Source organism: Carettochelys insculpta, chromosome 6 (genome assembly GCF_033958435.1).
Source record: "Carettochelys insculpta isolate YL-2023 chromosome 6, ASM3395843v1, whole genome shotgun sequence".
NCBI classification, from domain to species: domain Eukaryota; kingdom Metazoa; phylum Chordata; order Testudines; family Carettochelyidae; genus Carettochelys; species Carettochelys insculpta.
Genome location: NC_134142.1, coordinates 77,211,386 through 77,237,567, shown reverse-complemented (window position 1 = coordinate 77,237,567; position 26,182 = coordinate 77,211,386). Strand labels below are relative to the sequence as shown.

The 26,182-nt window shown below is 45.2% G+C and overlaps 1 protein-coding gene across 11 annotated transcripts in view; it reads right to left on the bottom strand.

The window, feature by feature from the left end:
* IRAG1 (inositol 1,4,5-triphosphate receptor associated 1) overlaps positions 1–26,182 on the bottom strand; it is a 155,382-nt gene that overhangs the window by 8,194 nt on the left and 121,006 nt on the right. For all 11 annotated transcript variants that reach the window (XM_074997386.1, XM_074997389.1, XM_074997396.1 and 8 more), the window contains 4 exons: positions 16,926–16,975; positions 13,776–13,883; positions 12,005–12,069; positions 250–366 (listed from right to left, as the gene is read on the bottom strand). In XM_074997386.1, the coding sequence (XP_074853487.1) occupies positions 250–366; positions 12,005–12,069; positions 13,776–13,883; positions 16,926–16,975 (340 nt within the window). The remainder of the gene's footprint in view (positions 1–249; positions 367–12,004; positions 12,070–13,775; positions 13,884–16,925; positions 16,976–26,182) is intronic.

Sequence of the window (26,182 nt, the reverse complement as noted above, 5' to 3'; positions counted from 1 at the left end):
GGAGTAATTATTCCTACATTTTATATATATACACATACACATCAACATATTGTTAAAAGTATGCTTTTCTTTTTATGGGGAATTGAATAAAGTTGATTCTATTAACAGCTTGTTTTGAAGTATTTGGCTATCATCTTCATGGAGAAGTGAAAGGGGTGCACATACAGTAACAGTTGCTTTATATTATTAAAGAATACATCCTAAACTGGTAAGTACCTCTAAGGGAATTTAGTTAACATAAAAACTCACCCTTTGTTATAAGCTTCCTCCTCTATCTTGGCTTTTGTCTCATGGTTGATCTCTGAACAACTCTGTGACAACTGTGAAGCTGGTGATTCACAGTCGGGCTCCCCATTTGACTTTCCACTGACAAGATGAAAAAAAAAAACAAAGAAAAAATAGCATTGGGAAATATTGTGTTTAGAATACATTACTGAAGAATGCTACTGTTTCTTTCATATGGTGGGGTCTTACCCTGTTACGATAAACTCAAATGCATTCTTGGGGGGGGAAGATCTGAATTCTTTTTTTCCCCCCCCCCAGACACCTTGGAGAAAAGACTTGCAAAGGAGAAAACTAATGGTTCTAAGCAAGCTTTTAATTTCAAAGATCATGATTTGAAGCATGGTAACTGACTGGTCTCTAAAGCTCTGTCTCTGCTACAGCTGGGATGAAGCGGGTCTTTGCCCACAAAAGCTTATGCTCCAAAACATCTGTTAGTCTATAAGACTTCTTATTCTCTACAGCTGGGATCAACACTCTGGAGAGTAATGTACTGGGCAAGGGTGTTGACTAAGTGGCTCTGGTGAGGATTTTCCTTATTTACTTCTGGAAATCAAGAATTTCATGAACCAAAAAAGGCATGGGGCAAATACACATAGCTCTAATGGAGGCAACGGGGCTGGAGAAGCTTACACCAGTGGCCAGTTGGCTTCACATCTTCTATACTTACTATCCATTAACCTGGAATCTTCAAGACATGCTTCTGTGACCAGCTAATAGGGACTTTTTATCATTTATTGATGAAAAATGGTAGAATCACTCTATTACTACAGGAAATGGGCCAAATTTAGGGAAAACTATGTGACAAGTGTGATAACTTTGCTCAAGTAGGAACAGCATAACTGAAGGGTAGGTTACTCACCCTATGCAGTAACTGGAGTTCATTGTGATGTTATCCCCATGGGTGTTTCACCTTTAGGTGCACTAGTGCCGCTGCACCCACTGGCTGTAGATTCATGGGTAGCAGTGTCCCCCTGGCTGGCCATGCATGCAGGGCAGGGACATGGAATACCTGGAGCATTTACTGTGCTTGTGTGGCCAGCTGTCTCCTCAGTTCTTCTCTGATCCGGAAGCCAAAGAAGGCATCCAAAGCAGAGAGGAAGGGGATGTGTGGTGGAGCATGCCCAGGGACAACATCTTGAAGAACTCCAGTTAGTGCACAGCATGAGTCACCTTTCCTTCTTTTTCAAGGGTCTGTGCGGGTGTCCCACCTTTAGGTGACTACAGAGCAGTATCATGCCTTGGAGGTGGCACCTTCAGATGGTGTACATTGTCTCATAATGGTACAGATTGGCTAAATGCAGTGTGAGAGTCAGCAAAGATTTGTATAGCATAATGCTGAGTGCATGTGCAGGCAGGTGCCCACGTAGCTGCACTGCAAACGTTCTCAGTGGGCACAACCTGGAGGAATGGTGTAGAGGCAGCCATTGCACGTGTGGAATGGGCACAAGTGCCCGTTGGATGGTCTTTGCTAAAGTTGTTGTAAGCAAGTCTTATACAGCCCGAGATCCATTTGAACAGCCTTTGTTTAGAGACAGACATGCCACAAGACCTTTCAGCCAAGCACACAGAGAGTCTTCTGGAATGGCTGCATTCTCTTCAGATAGAAGGCCAAGACCTGGCAGACATCAAGGGTATGCATGGCTCTGTCCCTATCATCAGGAGGCGGTTAAGAGAAGACAGGTGAGTACACCGTCTCCTTGAAGTGGAAAGAGGTAAGTACTTCAGGCAGAAATTTTTGGTGGGTGCGGAGGACCACTTTGTCCTTGTAAAAGGTCAAATACAGTAAATGCTCCAGGTGTCTTGTGCCCGTGCCCTGCCTGCATAGCTAGCTGGGGTTGGGACATTGCTACCAATGAATCTGTGGCCAGTGGGCGCAACCACAGTGGCACACAAAGATGGAGCACCCACAAGGGCCCTCGAAGAAGAACCAAAAGTTAACAGCTGTCATGAGGAATACCCATGCCTTTGGTCGTTTATATTTACTGTTTACCCAGCTTTAGAATAATAGCACTTTCAGTAAATCTTAATGGGCATAAAACAAAACAGCCTGAGATTCAAAGCAAACTGAAAACATGAAACATTCTTTACCCGCATGAGAACTGAATATTTTGAATTTTTCAATTCTGCATGCCTAAAGCATCATAACAAATTTTGATCTGGAGAAACACAATATAACGCAAATAACTTCCAATGACACTTTCCATAGTCCAGGCTAAGACTGTTTAAAAAAATACACCATATACCAAGAAAGCTTTTCCTGTTATACTTATGTCCTTCAACAAGTTACATATCTTTAAGTTCTGAAATGTTAGCAAGCAACTTCCTTAGAATGTGCAAGCTTCCTGAAAGAGATAAGTGTTTTGCCATGGACAGGAGCCTGTCAATATGCTGTAGGCTTTCATACACTTTCATTCACACAGTTTTTAAGTGCAGACATCCTGTGTACACAATAGAAATTCTTTGTCAAACACTGCCAGAGTAGCTTGGGTGTGTCTTCTGTTCCCATTTCAGAAAACCATGTGTGTTTATTCTTCAGTCTTTTTCCATATCTGAGTCATCTTTCTCATCAAATTATTGTAGAGGCTTTACATTTCTCACTATTTGAACAGAGGAATGATGGAATGCAAGCCACATATACACAGCATCTAGAAGGTGTAGTGTACAACATTATTCCTGGTCATAAGTTCAAGACATTAGTTGTGATGAAACTTGAACAGTTATGTGATTTAATCTACCGAAATATTTGTATCCATTCAGAACTGCCTACAGATGCCGAGCTGTTTTTCAGCAAAGCAGTTCTCTAAAGGCCCAAGACTTCCAGTCTTGCTTATGTTAAGCAGTACCTTATTCCTTACGTAAAATGAAGTACATAATTCCATTTATTCAGATTTTAATATTGGTGACATCATAACAGAACTTTCAGTTTTCCACAATTGTTAACTTCCAGCACTCAGCTGTTGACTTTGCAGTGACCGGTTGCACATCATTCAGCCATTCTGTATCAGGATGATCCTGCACCATTCCTTCCTAGTCTCTCAAGGCTTTCTCCATCGCTATGCCCTTTATGACTAAAATACATAAGTTTGCATCTGTTGATTTCTGCCATCGGGATCTGTTCTCCAGTAATATTTCAAAAATAGCCATTCACCTTTTCTTTTCCTAGTTGAGGAGATACAAAGAGGTCTTTGCCATCATCACATTTCAAAAGTTTCAGTTTTCCTTTTTGTCACCAGCATTAGCTTTCCACAATTCACATCCAAAATCATTATTGAAATAGTAATCTTTTCACCAGTCACACCGTCGTACATTTCAAAATACCACTTTTTCCACATTTTCTGTAAGGGAAACTAGCTGAGTGAACCATCCCTAATCTTTTTTCAAATTCTTCTTCTTGTTTGTTGTAACAGGGCAGGCACTCTCCACACTGGGACTTCAGCAGTTATTTCTGCTTTTTGTCCCAAGGAGGCCACCCTCTCTCAACCCTGCTAGACATGCTCCAGATGGAGGCCAAGTATAAAAGGGAGCAGCCCAGTTCATTTGGGGCTGTCACAGAGTGAGGACTAGTTGCAGGCTCTACTGCTGACACTTCATAACATGGGCACCAGCCAGCCAGTAGCAACTCATGACCCCCAGGCTCTGAATGCCTCAGTGGGAGAAGAGACTGTAGGAACGAAGAGACCCAGACCTGCGGAGAAGTGGGTAGGAAGTAACTCAGGGAGGTTTTCATGGGGAGGCAACTGGAGATACAGAGACTAGCTCAGTGTGTTTTGGCTGGATCCTTGCGGCAGTGTCAGGTAATCCTGACACTTGCCCTGGGTTGGGATCCAGAGGACAGGGTGGGCCTGCTTCCTTGCACACCCTGGGATGGTGGCCCACCTTGCCATTTTCCTTACTCTGGTCCTTAGGCCACACAACCCTGATAGCGAGGGCTACTCTTTTGACTCCGGCTGTTAGGTCACATAGCCCTGATAAAGAGGGCAAGCAGAGTGACTCTGGCTGTTAGGCCATATTACTCAGACCAGCAGGAGTGTGCAAACTTGCCCATGGGGCTAGAACCACCTGTGCCTCACCCCAAACTAGGACAGGGTATGAATGGCCTGTGACAACTTGGAGGAGGAATGCAGGCAGCAACCAGGACCTGGCAATGGGTCCACAAGTACTGAGATCTGCAATCATATGACCCTCCCTGTTCCACCCCTTCTTCTTTTGCTCTGGAAGGGTCCCCTGCTGCAGAGAGCAGGTGACCCAGCACCAGCAGCATCAAGTACAGCCTTCAGCACAGATGGTGGCAACCAGCAGCAGCAGTTAGCTCAGCAGCAGGAGCAATAGCAGCAGCTACTGTGGGAGATGTCTGCCCTACACCAGGCCCAACAAGAGTGTCTCATGCAACAAATGGTGATGTTATGGAGGCCCATTCCCCCACTGGAGATCCCTACCAGCGAGGTGGGACCCATGGGGGAGGGGGTGGGACTACCCGCTACAACTGATCAAGATGGGACATGGTGATGACTCGGAGGGCTTTCTGAAGACCTTTGAAAGGGTTGTCACTGCAATTCCACGGCCAGGGGAACCCTGGGCTGTCCTCTGAAACTGTATTTGATTGGCATTGCGAGAGGGCTTACTGCAGTCTAGATCCCCAGAATGCATTAGACTACCAGAAGGTCAAGGCAGCCAACCTCAGATATAGATGTCTACTCCAAAGCTTTTCAACAATAGTTTCATTGGTATCCTCCTATGTGTATGGAGGAACTGGGGAAAAATTCTGTAGCCAACTTTGCACATGAGCTCAGAGGCTCAAGACCCTATCCCACACTGATGACAGTTGTCAATGGGGGCACTGTTTGGTCCAGTCTTGGAAACCTAGGTGGGGCAGATGGGGGAAAGTGTGACCAAGAATAGCATTTTCCATTGTGTCTGTCCTTTCACGGTTTGCAGCTATGGCCAAATGTTAGCCATGGACTACTGGGCATGCCAGAAAGGCCCCGCCAAACTCTTGATAACCCTTAGAGTGGATGGCAATGCCACGACTGTTTTGACTGATTTAGGCTGTAGTCAGATGTTGGTCTGAGACAATCTGGTCTAGTCCCCTGACCCAGTGTGAGCCCCTTACAGTGTGTGCACAGAGATTTATAGTCATAACTAGCTGCATGGGTATGGCTGGCAGATAAACTAGCCCTGATGCTGGTTGGCCTACCCTGAGAATGGCCAATCAACTTGTCACCAAGGACCTTGAAAACAGATTGGGGAGGGCTAGGTGAGTCCACAATGCAAAGGAGTGAGGCCAGGATTCACTCAGTGAGGGTGTTAAAAACTGATATTGTAATGAGGTTGGCTGGAGAGAGGCCCATAACAGACAGGATGGAAGGACTGCCACAAAGTATAAATTTGTTACCATTTTCAGAAAGGGGTTTACAAAGGTGGAGCTACCATTGCATGAATCTAGTTCCCACTCATTCTAAATCAGGGCTATAACAGTCTTCAATCCAACTAGGACGAGAAGCCACAGTGAGTCAGGCAATTGGTTGATGGCATTCAACTGTATACAGAATGGATGGGAGACTCCAGGCAGAGAACCAGAGCTAATTATCCTGTGCTTCCAGTTTCAGAGACATACAAACAGTGGCACCTGAGAGCACAACATTATATACTTTTTACTTAGGTGGCCCTCCAGGTTCTCTGGAGGTTAACAGTTGCCTCTTGGTGGCGAGGAAATCCTAAGCAGACACAGAAGAGGCATGCTTTCAAACCAGCTAATGCCCCTTGTACATTCTTCGGAGACCAGGCACACACCCTGGATATGATTACTGTTCACCTTGATGAAAATGATTTGGGAAGACACAAGGGAACTGAACTGATGAGCAGAGCTCGGATTTGGGGCAGATCCAGGATTTTTTTCCATGGGGTGTCAATTATTTGGTCTCACATTTGGTCTGACAGTAATGGCAAGAAGCTGTGAAGCCTCCATGGATTGGTATGACTAGAGGATATGTGAATAGGGTGGCTAAATTCATAGACAATGAAAGGGATTATTTATGGAGGAAGGGTTCACCTATGCAGCTGGAGACATTTTTGTCCACTATTAGGGAAGGAGTCAGTAACTATCTTGGAATTTGGCAGACAAGCTACATTGCCAGTGCCTCATTGTGGCAGATGTCCAGTGCAGGTACTCAGTATGGAACGGACAGGATTATCACTAAAACTGGTTTCAAAGAAGCTTTGAAGAAAAGTATCCCTTAATGGAAATAAGGAAGGGGGCATAGGGGTCCTATTTTTGATAGAGAAACCAACACACTTTCCTTTTGTAACCCCCATCAGAATCAGATGAAAGAAGGGCAGTCAGGTCCCAGAAGCAGGATGGCTGGGATGGAGTTGTAGAAAGGAGGGTGACCTGCATTGGATAACATATTACTGGATACTCCACAGACATATGAAGTGAACAGAACTGTGGCCTAATTAAGCCACATCCATTACATGCTGTCCTTCTACTGGGGTGGTCAGACAGTGGAGCACCTGGTGACAGAGGTCACTGTACCACCATCAGTTCAGACATTCAAGATGAGATTATGTAATTTAACAAGGGGAATACTGGTCTGGAAAAGACCTGTAGTGGGTGCAAGGGTTGGCCACAGACCCTTTTATTCAGCATTAATGGTTCAAAAGAGGGGTGCAGGAAGAGGGTCAATTGTTTGATATGAAAGAGTATTCTAAATTGTAAATGAAAGAAAATTATGAAACACAATGAGTAGATACAATGAAAAGAATGCTGTGGGCAGACAGTTTGCAGAATGAACATAATATGTACGCAGAGAGGCAGACATAAGGAATGTTTACAGGAAAGGAGGACTGTTATTTCCCAAACTGAAGAATCAAAGAAACAGGGCTCTCTGCGTGGGATACTTTGCTAGACCTTTGTGAGGGCTGTACAGGGTGCTTGTGGCTTTGCAGACAACACTAGAACCTGCAGCTTGAACTCAGATACAAGACTGAGAAAAAGAAAATGAAGAACTTGGGTGGGGGAAGGGGCAGGGGAGGAAAAAGGAGGAGACCAGAGACAGGGACAGAAGAAAGCATGTATAAGGCATACAGCCATACTGTGATGTGATGAAAGAGGTCTGAAATAATGTAGCAGACAAAAGTTTTAGAAAGCATGTTATGGATCTATTCTATTGTGTTGTGCCATTATTCTGGATGTGCCCATATCCACTTAAATTTTGTTTGAAACCAGCATGAAACAGGCTACACAGGTGCAACACAGACCTGAAATCTAATATCCAGCCTAAATTTAAAGCTAAACCATGAAAAGATTTGCACAGCATCATCATGAGCGTTAGCTAAATTAAGGAGCAAGTTTGGTAAATGTGGCACTAAATAAATCATGACCTTTCAAATCTCATAGTGTAGAAACATTCTATACTATTGAGTACACTGCAGGGATGAGAAAAATTTGGTAGGATTTTGAGAGTTCTGTGCAATCTCCAGAAATATTGTTCTAATTCTGAGTTTCTGAAGCTTTGGTTTTCCAAAGAAAATTTAAAAAAAAGTGTTTCTAGTTGGGAGCTGGGCTAAACAAACAGATGGCAGGATCACGGCCTAATTTTGTAGAAATGGAATTGCTTCATTCAGGCTATGCCTACACTAGAGCCTAAGGTCAATTTTAAGGCACTTTGCTCAATTTTACAAAGTGACTGTCTTCACTGTAAATACCATTAGGTCAAATTTAAGGAAAGCTAAGGTCAACATTCTTGCATCAATCATCCAGTGCAGCATAGCACCAAATTAGAATTTAAAAGATGGGATTAATGCTATTCTGGAAACAGCGTTACTTTAAATCAATTTTATTGGTCTCCAGAAGCGTCCCACAGGTGCCCATTCTAGCTGCTTTCACCTCCGCTGCTTTCTAGGTGCACAGGAAATAGGTAACAGTAAGCCCATGAATTTTAATTTGAATTGGTAACAGGAATTTGAATTCATTTTCTTTCTGACTAGCATACCTCAGGAGCCATCTATTGCATCATATCACATCTAGCCATTGCACCTTGCCATCATGAGTACTCAGGGTTTTTTTGATCTGATTTCTCAGGGATGCAAGAGAAATCCAGCAGAGAGCCGTAATGAGATCCTGGATTTCATTTCTGTTTGGCGAGAGGAATCATTGCTGAACAAACTGCAAGTGAAATGTGGACGTTTACAAAAAGATTTTGTGGGGGATGACTGCAAAAAGATTATCGCTGGGATGCTCAGCAATGCTGGGTAAAAAGTAAGGGAGCTCCGGCAGAGCTATCATAAAGCCCCAAAGGCCAACAGGTGATCTCCCAAGACATGTTGGTAGTATGAGCTGCTGGACGCCATTCTTGGGAGGGACCAATGCACGGTCCCCAGTCTTAACTGGGACTCTTCAGGAGGCCATAGTCAGGAGTCTGGTGGGATCTGAGATGGGGAGCAGGAGGTGCAGGCTGATGAAGAGGTGGATGCCGACAGTTATCAGCAGGTACCCAATGAAGATGATCCTGTGCCTTCTAGCCTGGTGCTCTTCATCAAACTTGATCTCAAGCTGGTCCCCTCCTCCTCGACACCTGAAGCTCCAGGATCCAGCAATGGTGCAGAGGGCTCTTCTGGCGAGTATTGCTTTAGAATGCTACAAGCAGCTTGTGTCTGTGTTGGGTTATAGGTTTACTTCTGGAGAGTGTATTTTTTAAATTGCTACAAGCAGGTTGAGGCTCAGACGTGGTGGACCTATGCCCCTTAGAACAGCTTGTTAATATTTCTGGGGATGGAGCACTTATCCTTTCTGGAGATCTCCATCAAGGTCTCATCCAGGCACTTTTTCTTTTTTCGCGTGAGGTTTTTGGGGAGACCTGACTTATTGAAGCTTTCACAATAGCACACCTCGCTGCACTCAGCAACCAGTAAGTAATCTGGTATCATGGTGCCACACAGCATTCTGTCAAATTTTCTAGCCCTGTGTTCACACTTTCTGTTATTCTGAGGAAGCTGATGTTTCTTTTCACAAGCTAAAAGCTGAATGGGAATTTAGATTAGAGTTTTTCTGCACTGCTCCGGCCATTTAAATTTCCCAGGATTGCCCTGCCACACGACGTGGCTGGTGGGTTCTCCGTCTCCCCTCTCCATGCAGCTGGTAGGCTCTCCTGGCCTTTTCCCCTACCACCATGCTGCTGGCTTTTTTCCCTGCACAGGATTGATGAGGAACCACTCAGTAAGTTTTTTTCCACGCTTTACAGTTTAAAGGAAGGCCCTGCTCCCAGACCACCAAGCGGCTGCTGGGATTGACCCCTCTGTCCCACCATGCGCTTTACATCTTACAGGGCTTTGTTTCAACCACCCCCCCACCCCTTCTTAAGCCAGCAAGATCTTAACATTTCTGCAGTGAAATGGTCTGGATAATTAATATCTTCTGTTCTGCAGAGGTTGATTCACTGTCATCCTTAAGAAGCCAAAAGTGGCCTTGGAAAACAAAAGTTGCAGTGATTGGCAAACAGAGACCCATTCATTCTATGGGTCAATGCATTGTGTCAAAAGTAAAAGCTGTATCTATATTTTGACCTTCACTATATTCAGTAGGCAATGTCAACAGGGGAGACATGATGAGAAAGAAAAGATTGAAACAGGACTTTATCCTGCAGCAGCTGGAGAAGGCTGACAGAGAGGGATCCAGAGTTGCTGCTAATCAAAAAAGTGGACATAGCAGTGGTGACAGAGCATCCTGCAGTGTCGCCGTAGGATGCTTGAGAATAAGAAACAGGACTTGGCAGGGCTGCCAGGGAGCAAACTGAGATCCTGCGTTCCATACTGGAGGTGCAGAGAGACACCTTCTGCAGGACTCATTATGTAGACTCTACACCCTGTTGCTCACCCTCCTGGAACGCGGGGATGGGAGGGGGCGAGGACAGCCTCTTGCTGCACTCCCAGGATCTCTCCACACTGCAAAAGGCTCACATTCCACCACACGTGATGTCAGGATTCCCTTCTTTTTCCTACCCCTTAATCTATCCCCCCACCCCCAAATAAAAGAATGTGTAGTGAAAACCGCAGTTTTGTTTATTGGTTCACATGGGGCAGGGAGCACTTGGAGGTTCTTTCAGAAAGGTCAAGCACACATCATTGTGGGGGTGTGGTGGTATCAGTAGTTAAATGCAGCAGAATCATGTGGCTTTTTCAAAGCCTCCCCGGCTGCTGTTGCTCCTGCTTAAGCATTGGTGAATGTCCTGGTGTTTGGCTGTGCATAAGCCCTGCTCATGGCATCTACTTCTGCAAACCAGGTTGGCATGAAATTATCCCCCGTTTGATTTTCTGGTCTGGGAAGAAAGTCCCCGTCAGAAGATTTCTATGTAGACCTGCATTTCTAAAGATGCATGTGTCATACACTTTTCTCAGCTGTCCCATGTAGATGTTGATGAAACAACCATTGTGATCCACCACCACCTGCAACACCATTGAGAAGTACCCCTTATGCTTAATGTATTCTGAGGCCAGGTGGTCTGGGGCCATGATGGGGATGTACCTTCCATCTATCACCCACTGCTGTTAGGAAACCCCATGGAAGCAAAGCCATCCACTATGTGGTGGATATTTCCCAGAGTCATGGTCATCTGCATCAGACGATGCCCTGGCTACATCCATCACCGCGGCCCCCACTGCAGATCTGCCCATCCCAAATTGATTTCCCACTGACAGGTAGCTGTTGGGCATTGCAAATTCTACAGACAATTTCCACTCACTTGTGGACTGTCAAAGTAGCTATCATTATGGTATTGCTGAGCTTCAGGGTGGGGGACAGAAAATCACAAAGTTCCATGAAAGTGGCCTTGTGCATGAGGAAGTTCTGCAACCACTGCTGGTCGTTGCAGACCTCCAAAACGATGTGGTCTCACCAGTGTGTGCTGATTTCACGTCTCCAGAAATGGTGCTCCACTGTATGCAATGCATCCAGGGCAGCCAGTAACTCTGCATTCCTGGTCTCCACTTCTTCCATTTCATCATCCTCTTCCTCCTCAGCCAACTCATCATCCCATTGATTTTGTCTACACAGCACTTCGTGAAGTGGACATAACTCACTGTGCAATGGCTATAAGCTGTTGGGAATCCATGCTAGTGCAATGTAGCAGTGTGAGCCAAGGGCAGACTTTGGGAAAACAGCCAGAAAAATGGCATAAAATGAATTGATCTGGCCCTATGTTTTCCAACAGGGGTGGGTGCTCTGCACTCTGGGATGATGACATCAGACACTCACAAACACTTGCTGCGCATTTTTTCCCATAAGTCACTGGTACAGAAACCCAAAATGCAACAGGGTGACAGGCACTGCAGGATAGGTACCCACAATGCATTTCTCATGCAGTTATATGTAGGTCAGACCACGAAGATATGCTAAATTGACTTTGAGCATTTGTGGAAAGTCAAAGTTGACTTTGTAAAACCTAGCGTTAAGAAGGCAGCTTTATTACATGTGAATTTATTTCATAGTGTAGACATAGCCTTAGTTACAACTACATCTCATGAAATAGGAAATGCAAAATACAATCACTTTGTAGTAGAATAATAGGGTCACATCCTCTGCTAGTGTAAATCAGGACAGCTTCATTGGCATCAAGGACCATAGCCTATCATTTTAAGTTTTCCCACAGAAATTGTGATATTTTTATATCAAATACCTTCATTGTCTAGTAAATCCTAATATGTAAAACAACCTAAGAAAACTCACTTCTCTAGAAGTGCTGGTAGGACAGGAGTAGGTATCACACCACTTCTTCCATTAGGTGATTCAGACTGTGAAATGAAAACACAATGCGTAACATGTTAGATTCCAGGCAACATTAGGTGTCATGAAATGATTTTTAATCCAGCTTTAGGATGGTGATAAAGTTAATGGCTTACTTATCAGAAGTTTTTCTTCCCACATGTATCACACAAAATCTCCTAAAAACTGAGCTCTCAAACTACTTCTGTAAGCAACGGGCTTGAAAGATTATGAACAGCCATTTTTCCCACTTTGGTGCCTTCCTGCCTTACTTCCTTTTTGTATTTGTCCTTTAGTTTCTTCCTTTTGTTGTGCACTGACTTCTATATAATGTTCACGGAGTGGTAGCCATGTTAGTCTGTATTTAGTCAGAATTTCCAGATCTGAAGAAGTGGGTCTGTTCCACGAAAGTTCATAACCTAATAAATTAGTTTGTTAGTCTTTAAAGTGTTACATGACTATTATATGTTGATTATTTGCCTGAGTCTTTTCTGTAAATTGTGCTTCCTCTGTTAGGTTTTCAGTGAGAAATCTTAATGAATATTTTACATTCATTCGCATCTTTAAGCAATTCTTGTGGGCACACAATGACATAATATGGTCAAACAATCATGTTAGTTTTTAAATTTAATTCAATTTAAAGATCAAATTAATTTTAACTCCCCCTCCAACTAAGACATTTCTATCTTACATGCTGCTCTTCAGCTGCTTGTCTGCAATAATTTCCATTAAGGAAGCTTTGGCCTTCCAATAGACAAACTTAACCATGTAACTTTCCAACTTTTAGGTTTGTCATCTTGGATATGCCAGTCTGTCTTTGAAACCTGGAGTATGTGGTACATTTTGCACTGGAGTAATAACATTATATAGGTTTGCTAGACTCAAGTTTTATCTGATTCTTCTTTAATGTGCAACCACACAATGCAGATTATGCCACTGTTTTAAAAAAAAAAAAAAAAAAAGGGGAACCAGGAGCTGAATAGGCTACTTATCCCATCTTGTAGTGGGAGTTATAGATTTCTGTTGCATGAGTTTTTCAGTTTGGGTTTATACTGGTTATTAGCTGCAAATTTTCCTTTATTGGAAGGCACTTGTGACAGTTGATCAGAAGCTGCCACACTCACAGGCGATAAGTAAATGACTAAGATCACTACCCCCTCTGGTTCTCTTGTGAAGGTTTATTTTTACTTTTTTATGCATAGTAAATTAACACAGAATAAACAGAAACTAGAATGCAGAATTTGATTATATTTTGAGCTGCCTAGGAGCCCCAGTAAGCTAACATACAGTGCCACTGGGTTCCTAAGGTAAGCAGCCGAGGAAGTGAATTGAGTGAATTCCTTTATGCAGCATGGGCTCAATTGCCACCTATGACCATCCTGGGTCACAAAAATTGGGTCACAGATTCCACTCAGGCTCACGGGACTGGGAAATTCCCCGAGTGTCTCAATGAAGTCCTAAACAAGTAGGTAGGATCTGGGGGCATGAAGCTTCTTAGAAGTATTTCCTCAAGCTGAGAAAGGGTCAGGACAGACTAACTTGGATATTTCCAGTTTAAACCATATGCTTGAGTTCACTTTGAATCACTCAAATATGCAATGTCTAATGGGCTCAGAATTAGTAGAAATGTTTGTTCATTCCTATATGGCATAGTTGTAAGAAACATGAGAATTCCTTTAGATTATGGACTTTTTTTTTGCTTTTTTTTTCTTTACTTTTACTTATTTTTACTTACCAGGGATGGCACAGATGGTATGGGTGATGTGGTAGGTGACTGGCCAGGAATGTGTAAGGAGTTAAATTTAGGAACAACAGCAACACTGACTCTCCTCCGAGGCATATTCTGTCATTAAAGAACAAGCATTATTATACAAGAAGCTCAGCTGAAGGATAATTCCCTGTGACTGGTAGGTACTGTAAAGAAAATATTCACAGCAGCAAACAATTATCTATTTTGGATAAGACACACATAAAACTATATTAAGAGAAAGTTGATATTGCTGAAGTCTGGAAATGGTTGCACGCACAACCTTAATTCTGCTCCTTTCAGATGTATCCATCATGACAGTCTATAAGTGCACGATCACACGCTGCTTCTTAAATGATGCAATGTAGCGTTATGCAGTGGGTCTTCCTATAAAATTGACACACATCTAGTATTCTGTAGTACTGTGCATCACACTGTATATACCAGACACAGACCTTGGTCAGCCTTTATAAGAAAAATACATGGCAAATGTATACATAATTTTATATCTACACCTACAACCAATTAAGTGTAACAGAATAATAAGTCAATTTTTTTTTCTGGTAAATATAGGTCAGGTAAGATGGCAGATAAATTAATTTTGTAGTTAAGTGCCTCATTCCTTGATATGTACTCAAGGGACATGGTACTTCCTATTGGCTAGAAAGGTCTGATAAATGGCTGCAAAGGCCCTGATTAGGAAACATATCTGTTCAGAAAAACATGTGAATGTCTGCTTAACTGTGAAGTAAATGGGGTTTTTCTGAACTGGGGTCTAAAGTACTAAAGCATACTTTAGGAAATATTCTTTATAATAGTTGTAGTCTAACTCCATAGCATTATAACAGTTTATTCAATATTATAATTTGAAGAAAAATGAGTTGTTATGTATAATCAACTTTCACCTTCTCCCACTCCAGGAAGGTTGGGTTCTGCCCATTACTGTTTTAACCATAAGATGTTTCATATTGTATTATCAACCGAACATGGGCCACGTTAGCTAAAAATACTACATTCCATCACTTGTCAAGTACTTTGACACTGTACTTTGGGCAGCCCATTGTTGAAAATCAATCAAAAACTATTGATATGGAGAGAAGGCACGCATAAAGGGATAGTTTGGGTCTCTCAAATGAGGATCAAGTCTCTTCTTTTCCATTTGCTCCAACTACAATACTATCTATATGTTCCAGTAACATGACATTACCCACAGCTCAAGCATCTCTGGCCTTGATGCACTGGGAACAGCAGATATACAAGAATTATAGCTAATATGGAGAGACCTCCATCAGATCAGCTGTAGCCTGTTTTCCTGGGTCAAAAGACCCCCACCCCCTAATTCAGATTTCCCCCACCAGGTCTGAAACAAAGATCTATGTATATTTTTGAGCCGGAGGCTATGGGGAAACTCCTTGCAAAAATCAAAACTCTACAACTGATCAATGATTCAGGCTAATATAGCCACACATTTAATTTGTTCACTCTAGTCCCCACATAGATTACAGCCTGTAGACTTTGCCAAGGCACACTGCTTTTGGAGGAGTGGGTCTCTGGGAGGCCACACTGGCTTACATGTTTTGGAATTGTCCCAGGACGTAATTCTTTCATCTGGAATAAGTACCACAGTTAATCTGATAATAGACACTGCCTTAAAAATTACTTCCCAGAACTGTGTTTTGGGATATGGCCTGTCATCCTGAAAACTCTCCAGCTCACAGAAAGCTGAGTTCCCTAGACCAACACTTGTAGGCAAATAACTCATATTGTTTAGATGGAAAGACATACTCTCTAGGGGCAGAAATCTGGCCCAGAGACTTGACTGGCCTGGCAGCTAAAGAGTAAATAAAGTTTCAGAGAAGGACTTCAGACCAATCTTGAAAGCGTCAGTCTGCCTTCTTAATAACCTTTTAACAACTCATAGTGGACGGGTGTCAAAAGGGCAGACTCCTTTCTTTCCCTTCCTGCTCCTTTAACATTATTTGATCTTTTGCCTTTCCTTTGGTTGCTCTCTCCTCTTTCTGGGGAAAATATATAAACACGTACAATGGAAACAAATAAAGACTGTCAAAATGCACACGGGGACCTCAGATGGGCAGGTTCTGACTTCCAAGCATTTAACTGTGCAAACTTCACAGTCTCCTAGCCCCAATTTTTGGTATGAAATTTCTCAGGCTGCTGATGCTGTGTTCCCTCCCCCTCGAAAAGGTGGTGGTGGGGGGCGGGCACGAACCGTCCGACTCAGCCAAGATGCCCCCAAACCACGCTGCATGAGCGCGTGTCTGAACGGAGACCGTGCCTATCTTCATCCCAGTACAGCGTGCTCCAAATGCCAGCTCAGCTTTATCTGCTGTTATGGAAGGGAGAAGAATGATGGCCTGACCATTTCTGGAGGGTCTACCACTGCTGCTGCTATTAAGTTCTCCCGGTCCTTGTGCACAGGAAGTGCAAGGAATGGGAGTACATCTGGCACCTGGACAGAAAGGGACACTAAAGGCTTCTTATTCCCCTTCTCCTTCCACTCCCTGCCTGCCAGGGGCTGTGAATATTCTGGACTTTTACAACATACGAAGGAATATAAGTATGAAATAAACCATGCAGAAGTTGAATATATAAAAGATGAAATTTCCTATTAGCTGAATAGGTTCTGACCTGTATTAATCAATCATTGTATTTAGAGAACTGCCTTTTAGCTGGGTCACCAAAGCTTAGGATTCTACAGAGGTCTAAGACTTGCTTTGCCCCAGCTATTAATAGGCCAGGCTATGATATCAGCATAGAGAATCTTTCAGTTATGAATATTGTAACAAAACAAAGATTTTCCAGTACTGACTGAATCAGTGAGCCACACCCTCTATAACTACTGGATTATTTCTATGGTGTTATGGAAATGACTGTTGCCAAGAACAACCATTTCAGAACTGAACTCAAACTGATTTTGTAACCTCCATTCCTATAGTCTTTCTTGGTGTGATGTGCAAATTGTGTAAGTGTGGGACTGTCCCACGAAAGCTCACCGAAAAACTATTTTGCTAGTCTTTAAAGTGCTACTTGACTGCTTTTTGTTTACACAATAACTGAACATTTTTATGCTAAAATCTTGACTTAACCATTTAATTTCTGTTAATATTGTAAGAATACCTTTCCAACAGTAAGAGACATGGACCTAGATGAACGAGGCACTCCGTCTTCTGCATGGGAGATAGTAGATAAAGAACAGAGTTAGACTATATAGATAAAACGCTATAAATAAAATTGATATATGAACTAGATCTGATCTTGGTTATACCAGTGGAAGTGTGTAATGACTCCACTTATTTCAACTGATTTCAATTGTCTATTGTCTGCTCCTACATGCTGATTTTTCAGAAGACAGATTTATTACTAAAACTTCCAGTATGCTACATAAGCAAAAGCAGCAAAGGAAAAACAGCAAAGTACTAATTTCTTTTACAATTTTGCCTACTAAAATAAATCTCTTTTCATAATAACTTATCACTAAGGAAGTTCTTCAGAAAACATGGCAATTAAATTAAAAAAATATGCTCCTATCATACTAGGATAATTAACATTAATTTAGAATATCCACACTTAGAAACTACAGCTGTTAAGATATAAAATATATTTTATATACATTGCACACAAACTTTTGTAATCTACTTTAAGTAGACATAGCAGGTTTGCAGGGTTGATGTCTGCTGAAAGTGAACTCCGAACACATGTAAGAGTATGTGCAAATGAGTATTTAACATACAGCCAAACTTGTGATCCTAGAAATAAACATAAAACAACTCACAGTAAATCCAAGTAAGTACACACAAGATTTCTATGAAGATGTTAAATGTCAATTGTTTTGTTTTTTGAAAAGTGACTGGTGTCTTTTGGAAATTATGAAGAATGTTCCATTTAGAAATAATATTGGTTGTCTCATAAGCTTTCTGCATTTCTTTTCTCATGCTGCTTATAATGAAAACCATTTGCATGAGCTTGCGTAAGAAAAAAAGATCCTGTTTTCATACCACTATTCTTAGCAGTGAAGAATGCGCATATAAAATGTTTAATATAGACAGCAGAAAAAAATAGTTTTTAAATATAATATTTTCAAGTTTCATATGCATCGTCAGTTGTTCCTCAAGTATTTACATTTATTTCAAAGGAGTCATTATCTACTTATTTCTTAGCGCAACATACCGTACATCCTGAACCATTGTTGAAGCTGATTGTGGTGTCCAGAAAGTCAATCCTTAGCTGGGCACATTCCATAATCAGTTTAATGATTATTAGGATGGAATTCTCCCACGCTAGCATCAACTCCCTGGATACTATAATCAGCTTCAACAATAGAACCCCACAGAAAATCACATAAAAGAAACTCACGCATCACCACAACTTTATAGATCCAGCACCCATCTATAACACGTCAAGTAATCCACAGGCGGAAACTTGGATATCGTGGAATACTCTCAGGATAAAATCCAGGAAAGAGAAGTTACTCACCTGTGGTAACGATGGTTCTTCGAGACGTGTCCCCATGGGTGCTCCACAATAGGTGTCGGGCTCGCCCGGTGCCGCAGATCGGAAATCTTCCAGCAGTTTCTCCTGGATCGCACATGCGCCAGCGTGCGCCGCTCCCCCGGCCACGTGCGCAATCCGGTCCCCGCCAGTTCCTTGACCAACCGCCTCGAATGCTCCTGAAAAACACTAGACAGAGATCCAAAGCGGGGAGGATAGGCGGGTGGTGGAGCACCCATGGGGACACATCTCGAAGAACCATCATTACCACAGGTGAGTAACTTCTCTTTCTTCTTCGAGTGGTCCCCGTGGGTGCTCCACAATAGGTGACTACCCAGCAGTAACCAAAGTAAGGAGGTGGGTAATCGGTTGATGTGCAGCTTGCCCCCGAGAGGACTGTCGACAGACGGGTATCCTCTTTGAATACCCGATGTAGGGCATAATGCTTGGCGAAGGTGTCGTAGGACGACCAGGTCGCCACTCTACAGATGTCTTTTAACGCAATGCCCTTGAAGAAGGCTGTTGACGCCGCCACCGCCCTGGTGGAGTGAGCCCTGGGTGGGGCCAGCAAAGGAGTCTTTCGAAGCTCGAGCACATTTTTATACAGGACACAATGTGCTTTGAGATTCTCTGTGAAGAGAGACCTTCTCCTTTGGCCTGGGAGTGAGAGAGATTAGAAGCCTGTCCGTTTTCCGGAAGGACTTAGTTCTGTCTATGTAGAAGGCCAACGCCCTCCTCACATCCAGGAGATGCAGGCGTGCCTCCTTGCTGGAGCTGTGAGGCTTCGGGTAAAACGAGGGTAAAACTATTGGTTCGTTAAGATGGAACTCCGAAGAAACTTTTGGAACAAAGGCTGGGTGCAGCCTTAAGTTTACCACCTCCTTTGAGAATACTGTGCAGGGCGGCGTTGGCATCACTGCTGCGAGCTCACTCACCCTGCGGGCTGACATAATTGCAAGGAGGAAGGTTGTTTTCATCGTAAGGAGACGTAGGGGAGCTGTGGCTAATAGTTCTAAAGGTGGACCCAATAGCGTGCTGAGCACCAAGTCCAAATTCCACGATGGTGGAAGCGGTTTTCGAGGAGGGTACAGGTTTACCAGCCCCTTCAAGAACCTTGTAACGATAGGATGGGCGAATACAGTGGGCCCTTCCTCTGTATGCCGAAAGGCTGATACAGCGGCGAGGTGGACCTTTAGCGAGGCTAGAGAAAGCCCACCTCTTTTGAGGTCCAATAAGTATTCTAGTATTACAGGTATAGGAACGTCAAGGGGAGCTAACTGCTTGGCGGAACACCAGGCTGTAAATCGAGTCCATTTCTGCTTGTAAGTCCTCCTGGTGGAGGTCCTTCGGCTACATTCCAGGACTTGTTGTACTCCCTCTGTACACATGCTCTCTAAGGAGCTGAGCCATGGATTAGCCATGCTTGTAGATGCAGACCCTGAGGGTGCGGGTGCACTATGGACCCCTGAGCCTGCGTGAGTAAGTCCTGCGCCACCGGTAGGGGAAACGGTGGGCGGTCCGACATGCGCAGAAGCAAGGAAAACCATTGCTGCCGATCCCAAGTTGGGACTATGAGTATCATGCGAGCTCTCTCCCTTCTGGCTTTCTGCAGAACCTTGTGGATAAACGCCGTGGGGGGAAACGCGTAAAGTAGGGGGCCCCTCCATGAAATCATGAATGCGTCCCCCAGGGACCCCCACCCCACTCCTGCCCTGGAGCAGTACGGGGGACACTTCTTGTTGTACTAGGTGGCAAACAGATTGATCTGGGGAAACCCCCATATACGAAAAATGCACCGTAGCATATCAGAGCGGATCTGCCATTTGTGCATGAGTGCGAAGCGCCTGCTCAGCTGATCTGCTTTCACCGTGTGAGCGCCTGGCAAATACGAGGCTTTCAATGTTATATTGTTGGCGATGCACCAGTTGCACAATCGGACTGCTTCCGCACATAGGGCACGGGATCGTGCTCCTCCTTGTCGATTGATGTAAAACATAGTGGAGGTATTGGCAGTATTGATCCCGACTACTTTGCCACGTAGGTAATCTCGAAAATGTTTGCAGGTGTTGAACACTGCTCTGGAGCTCCAGTATGTTTATGTGCAGTGTCTATTCCGCAGGGGACCATAGCCCTTGCGTCACCTTGTCGCCGATGTGCTCTTCCCATCCTATGTGGGAGGCGTCGGTAGTAAGAAAAATAGAAGTTCGTGGTTGGTGAAAGGGCACCCCCACTAGCAGATTCTTGGGGTTTTCCTACCACGCCAGGTATCTGCGCACCTCTGTTGTGGGCGACACCACTCCATGGACAGTGTGGGATGCCGGTTTGTAAACACTCGCCAGCCAATGCTGCAGGCTTCGCATGTGTAACCTGGCATTCTGTACCACAAACGTCGCTGCCGCCATGTGGCCCAGCAGCTGTAAGCACGTTAAGACCAGCACCGTGGGGCTGTAGGTGATGACTTGCACCAGCGAACTGATGGCGCGGAAGCGGGCATCGGGTAGGTACACCCTTGCTGTGATAGAGTTTATGCGTGCCCCTATGAACTCTATATCTTGTGTGGGTTCGGTCTTTGACTTTGCGAAGTTGATAACTAGGCCCAGCGAAGAAAACGTGTCCGCTGTGACGCGTATCATGCATAAGACCTCTGCCTTCGAGGCCCCTTTCAGCAGACAGTCGTCCAGATATGGGAAAATAAACATCCGTCTGTGCAGGTAGGCTGACACCACTGCCAGGGTTTTGGTAAAGACTCTGGGGGCCGAGGAGAGGCCGAACGGAAGAACCTTGTACTGGAAGTGCTCCTTGCCGACCGTGAAGCGGAGGAAGTGTCTGTGTGCCGGGTGGATTGTTATATGAAAGTAAGCATCTTGTAAGTCGAGGGCTGCAAACCAGTCTCCATCGTCCAGTGCCGTGAGTATCGAGGCAACTGTGATCATCTGAAAACGTTGCTTGCGCAAGTAACGTTTGAGGCCCCAAAAATCAAAGATGGGCCTCCAGCCTCCTGTTTTCTTCTCTGTTAGGAAGTAGCAGGTGGTCCACCTCCTGCTTGAGCCTTGCCTCGTGGGCAGCGTCCCTGAGGTAAGGCCTGGCGGGAGGCTTCGTCGGTGGGAGCGACTGGAAGGGGATCGTGTAACCCATGGCTATGATCTCCAGCACCCTGGCGCCCTTGGTTGTAGCCCTGTTGATATTGAGCATGCTGTGGTTGGTACGTGTAGCGTCTTTGCTGAGGATAAATTTTTTTTTTTTTTGTATGGGGGAGTATAAATGCCCAAGGTTCTAAGTGTAGCTCTCGAGTCCTTACTGGAGTGGAGGACCGAGTCAGTTGAGTTTGCAAACAGCTTTGTGTATCAAAGGGAAGATCCACGATCTTTGCCTGTAGGTCCCTAGGGATACCAGACGTCTGGAGCTAGGATTCTCTACGCATGACCACTGCTGTAGCCGTTGACCGTGCCGCCGTGTCCGCCACGTCCAGGGCAATCTGGGCTCTCGTCCGCGATGCTGCGTAGCCCTCTTGAACAATCACCTTTTAACGCTAGCTTTTTGTCTTTCGGAAGTGAATCCATGAGGGGAGTAAGTCTGGAGTAATTATCAAAATTATGGTTTGCTAGGTGTGCTGCATAATTTGCCACTCTCAATAGCAGGGTAGAAGAGGAATATACCTTCCTGCCAAACAGCTCTAGCTTCTTAGCATCTTTGTCCGATCCCCCCGATTTGTACTGAGAAGCCTTCGACCTCTGCTGGGACGATTCGACCACCAAAGAATTTGGTTGTGGGTGACTAAAGAGGAACTCCATGCTCTTTGCCGGGACGAAGTACTTCTTATCCGCTCTCTTGTTCGTAGGTGGGATAGAGGCCGGAGTCTGCCATATGGTAGTGGCTGACTCCATAATGGCTTCGTCCAGCAGAATAGCAATTTTGGATGAAGCCGGGGGTCTCAAATTTTTCAGGAGTTTGTGATGTTTCTCCTGCACCTCTGCCGTTTGAATGTCTTGCGTGAAAGCCACCCTTTTAAATAGCTCCTGAAATTGTTTAAGGTCATCCGGGGGGTGGGGGGGGGGAGACATCCCCAGGGGCCATGGCCTCATCTGGGGAGGATGAGGAGGAACCACTGGGGTAAACCTCCCTCGAACCCTCAGGCTCCTGTGGTCAATGATACACTTGCTCCCTGGAGGATTGTGAAGGAAAGTCTCGGGGTTCTAAAACTAACTTTCCTTGAGACAGCTATGTTTCTGTCCCCGATCGAGAGTGTCCACGGGGGTATCGAGCGGCCAGGGGGGGACCTGCCCCTGGATGTAGGCCTGCGGTGTCTGTGTCCAGCATGATAAGGACGACCATAGAAGCATAGGCAAGGGTCCGGTGGAGACCTGGACCACCCACGGAGTGTGTACCCCCGATGTCTGGGAGAGTGAGACCTCTGCGACGACACAGATAGAGGTGAAACTAGCTTGTGTGATAGTATTCCAGGGGATCCACTCCCAGAAATGGTGAAGGTGGCCCAAGCCATGGTGACATTGGTTGGAGGAATGGAGGAGGTGGTTCTGGATAAGCCGGTGGAGACCATACACACAGGCCTTCAGTGCAGCGTGTGTATCACAGGGGGAGGGCTTGGTGCTACCAGCAGCGCAGCCCTGTCTGGAGATGGGCTGTGGTGCCGGGTTCTTGATTTTGCCTTGCCCCTCCCCTGCGGGGCTGGCACCGCCCCCTCCCGTGCCGGGGATCTCGGCCCCACTGTCGGCGCCGCGCTCGGCACAATCAGCTGCGGTGCTGCGCAGGTAGCTTCCTCCGGCGCCTGCAGGCTCCGTGCCTGGTGCCCCTGCACCATTGGTGCCGCGGGGGCCGGTGCTGCCTGCAGCGGTGCCGCCAGGTCTGGTGCTTGCCTCGCTGATACTCTGGGCACCGCATGTGCCGGCTGTTGTGTAACCGGAGGCTCAGCCTCTGCCACGTGCGCTGCCGCGCTGCCGCTTGCCTGAGCATGCGGCTGGGGGCTGTGTGCGCCGCTCGTCCTGCTCGCTGAACCCGCTGGCAAGGATCGAGCCACGGAGAGTTTCCTCCATTTCTGCACCGAGGGGGTCAGAGAAGCTGCCTTCCTCTTATGCAACCCAGAGGGACCTTCTGGGTGAGGCTTCTCTGGCAAGTCCGGCTGGAAAGTCTTATCGGACAAGAGCATTTTAAGCCTCATCTCTCTGTCCTTCCTGGCCCTGGCTGTGAGCTTAGCACAGTGAGAACACTTTTGGGTAACGTGTGATTCCCCCAGGCAGCGGATGCATTCGCTATGCCCAACGGAGGCTGGCATAGTTTCGCGGCATGACTCACACTTTTTAAAACCTGAAGAGGCCATTGCGGTGAGTCCTTTACTGTTAATAGGGTACTTAGCACTTACTCGGTGCCTTTCCACCCCAAATAGCGATCACCGGCCTGCGGGGCAGTGGGCGGCCTAAATGGCCTTCACGTCCGCTCTTCTCTTCTCCGCTCCTCTCTCTTTTTTTTTTTTTTTTTTTTTGCTGATATTCTCTTTGTCTTTGCTTTCTCTCTTTTTTTTTTTTTAGTAACCAAAAACAACAAATTACACGTAGAAAACAACTATCTAATCTGACTCTGGCCTTATCCTGAGCGTATTCCGTCTGCAGCTGATGGCGGTTGAGAAGGAACTGGCGGGGATCGGATCGTGCACGTGGCCGGGGGCGCGCGGGGGGCGGCGCGCACCGGCGCATGCGCGATCCAGGAGAAACTGCTGGAAGATTTCCGATCTGCAGCGCCGGGCGAGCCCAACACCTATTGTGGAGCACCCACGGGGACCACTCGAAGAAGAAGAATATATTCCATTAACACACCTGAAAACTACGGTTACCAAACAATAATACTCTACCTGAGAAGTAATTGACATCATGGAGTTAGTCACCCAAGAACTCCAAGAAAATCTGCTTCTATAGAGAAATAAACCTCCTTTCAATCAATCACTTACCCACTCTGTTACTTTCCATCCTGCACTGGAACCCAAACAAATACCGCCCATGCTCAGTGGGAACCCTATCCTGAAAGAAATCTTTCCTGAACCACATCCCACTTCTGGCCTTCATACAGTTTCTCTGGTTCCAAGCTCATCATCAGAAGCAAGCTCTCTATCACTCAAAGTGGCATCAGATCAGACCAGAACAACGAAAGCCAAACCTGCAGTCATATCTCCACTGATACAATTATAATAACCCCCTTCTCCCTACCACAACATATCATTCAAGATCCATAGCTGTGCACGTGTATCACAACATGTGGTGTACCACTCAATGCCCCCGTAACAACAATGTGGGTGAAACAAGACAATCCCTGCACTCTCAAATGAACTCCCACAGGAAAATGATATATGTCAAGATCACCTGATCACCTGTGGGAGAACACTTCCCAAACTGATCAGTATGTCTGACTTACCCATCCTCATCCTCAAATGAAACCTGCACAATACTTTCAAAAGACAAGTCTGGGAACTTAAATTCATTAATTCATTTGGTGGGATGATTTGCATTACTGGAGCACTGTCATGGAAGGGAATAAACTTTTTCAGGAGGACAGACAGGGGAACAAAAGAGGAGGAGATGCGCTCTAAGGGTGTGTCTACACGGGCACAAATCTACAAAAGAGCCATGCTAACGGCCATTTTGAAGATTACTAATGAGGCACTGAATATTCAAATATAATATTTTCACTGATTGGAATAAGGGGATTTTGAAAGGTGCGGGGTCCTTTCGAAAAGGACCCCCGTGTAGCCGGGCCGAGCCGCATACTTTCGAAGTGCGACGGCCAGAAGCGTCCTAATGCTAATGAGGCGCTGAATATTCAATTCAGCGCCTCATTAGTAATCTTTGAAATATGGCTATTTTGAAGATTTGTGCCTGTGTGGACGCAGCCTAAGTGAGAGAGCAGTATGACTGATCAGAGCTCTGGTATGAAGAGGGAGAAAAGCCAGCTGTGTCTCTTTGGGTTAAGCTTAGAGGTGGAAGCAACAGAGGTGATGTTGTAGTTGGTGTCTGCTGGATCAGAGAGATGATGTAGATGAGGATTTCTTCAGACAGCCAAGAGAAGCTTCCAAATCACAGGCTCTGGTTCTCATGGGAGTCATTAATCATCCAGACATTTGTTAAGAGACCAATACAGCAGCACACAGACAACCCAGGAAGTTTTTGAAGAATGTTGGGGATAAATTCTTGGAACAAGTGCTGATGGAACTGACCAGGGACTGCGCACAACTTGACCTGCTGCTCACAAACAGGGAAGAGCTAGTAGGAGAAACAGAAGTCAGTGGCAACCTGGGCTGTAGCAACCATGAGATGATAGATTTCAGGATCCTGACAAAAGGAAGAAAGCTGAGCAGTAAAATACAGACCCTTTATTTCAGAACAGCAGACTTCAATTCCCTGAGAGAACTGATGAGCTGGATCTCTTGGACAATGAAGATGAAGGGGAAGAGAGTTCTGGAGAACTGGCAGTATTTTAAAGAAGTCTTACTGAAGGCACAAGAGCAAGCCATCCTTCTGCAAAGTAAGAAATGCAAATATGGTAGGCAACCAGTTTAGCTTAACAGGGAAATCCTTGGTGAGCTTAAACTCAAAAAGGATGCATATAAGGAGTGGAAATGTGGACAGTTGACTAAGGAGGAGTATAAACATATGGCTGGAGAATGCTGGGATGGGGTGGGAGTGGGGGTGATCAGGAGAGCGAAAGCACAACTGGAATTGCAGCTAGCAAGGAATGTGAAGGGTAAGAAGAAGGGGTTCTACAGACATTAACAATAAGAGGGTTATCAGGGAAGGTGTGGGGCCATTACTGGATGAGAGAGGTAACCCAGTGACAGACAACGTAAGAAAAGCTGACCTACTCAATGCTTTTTTTGCTTCAGC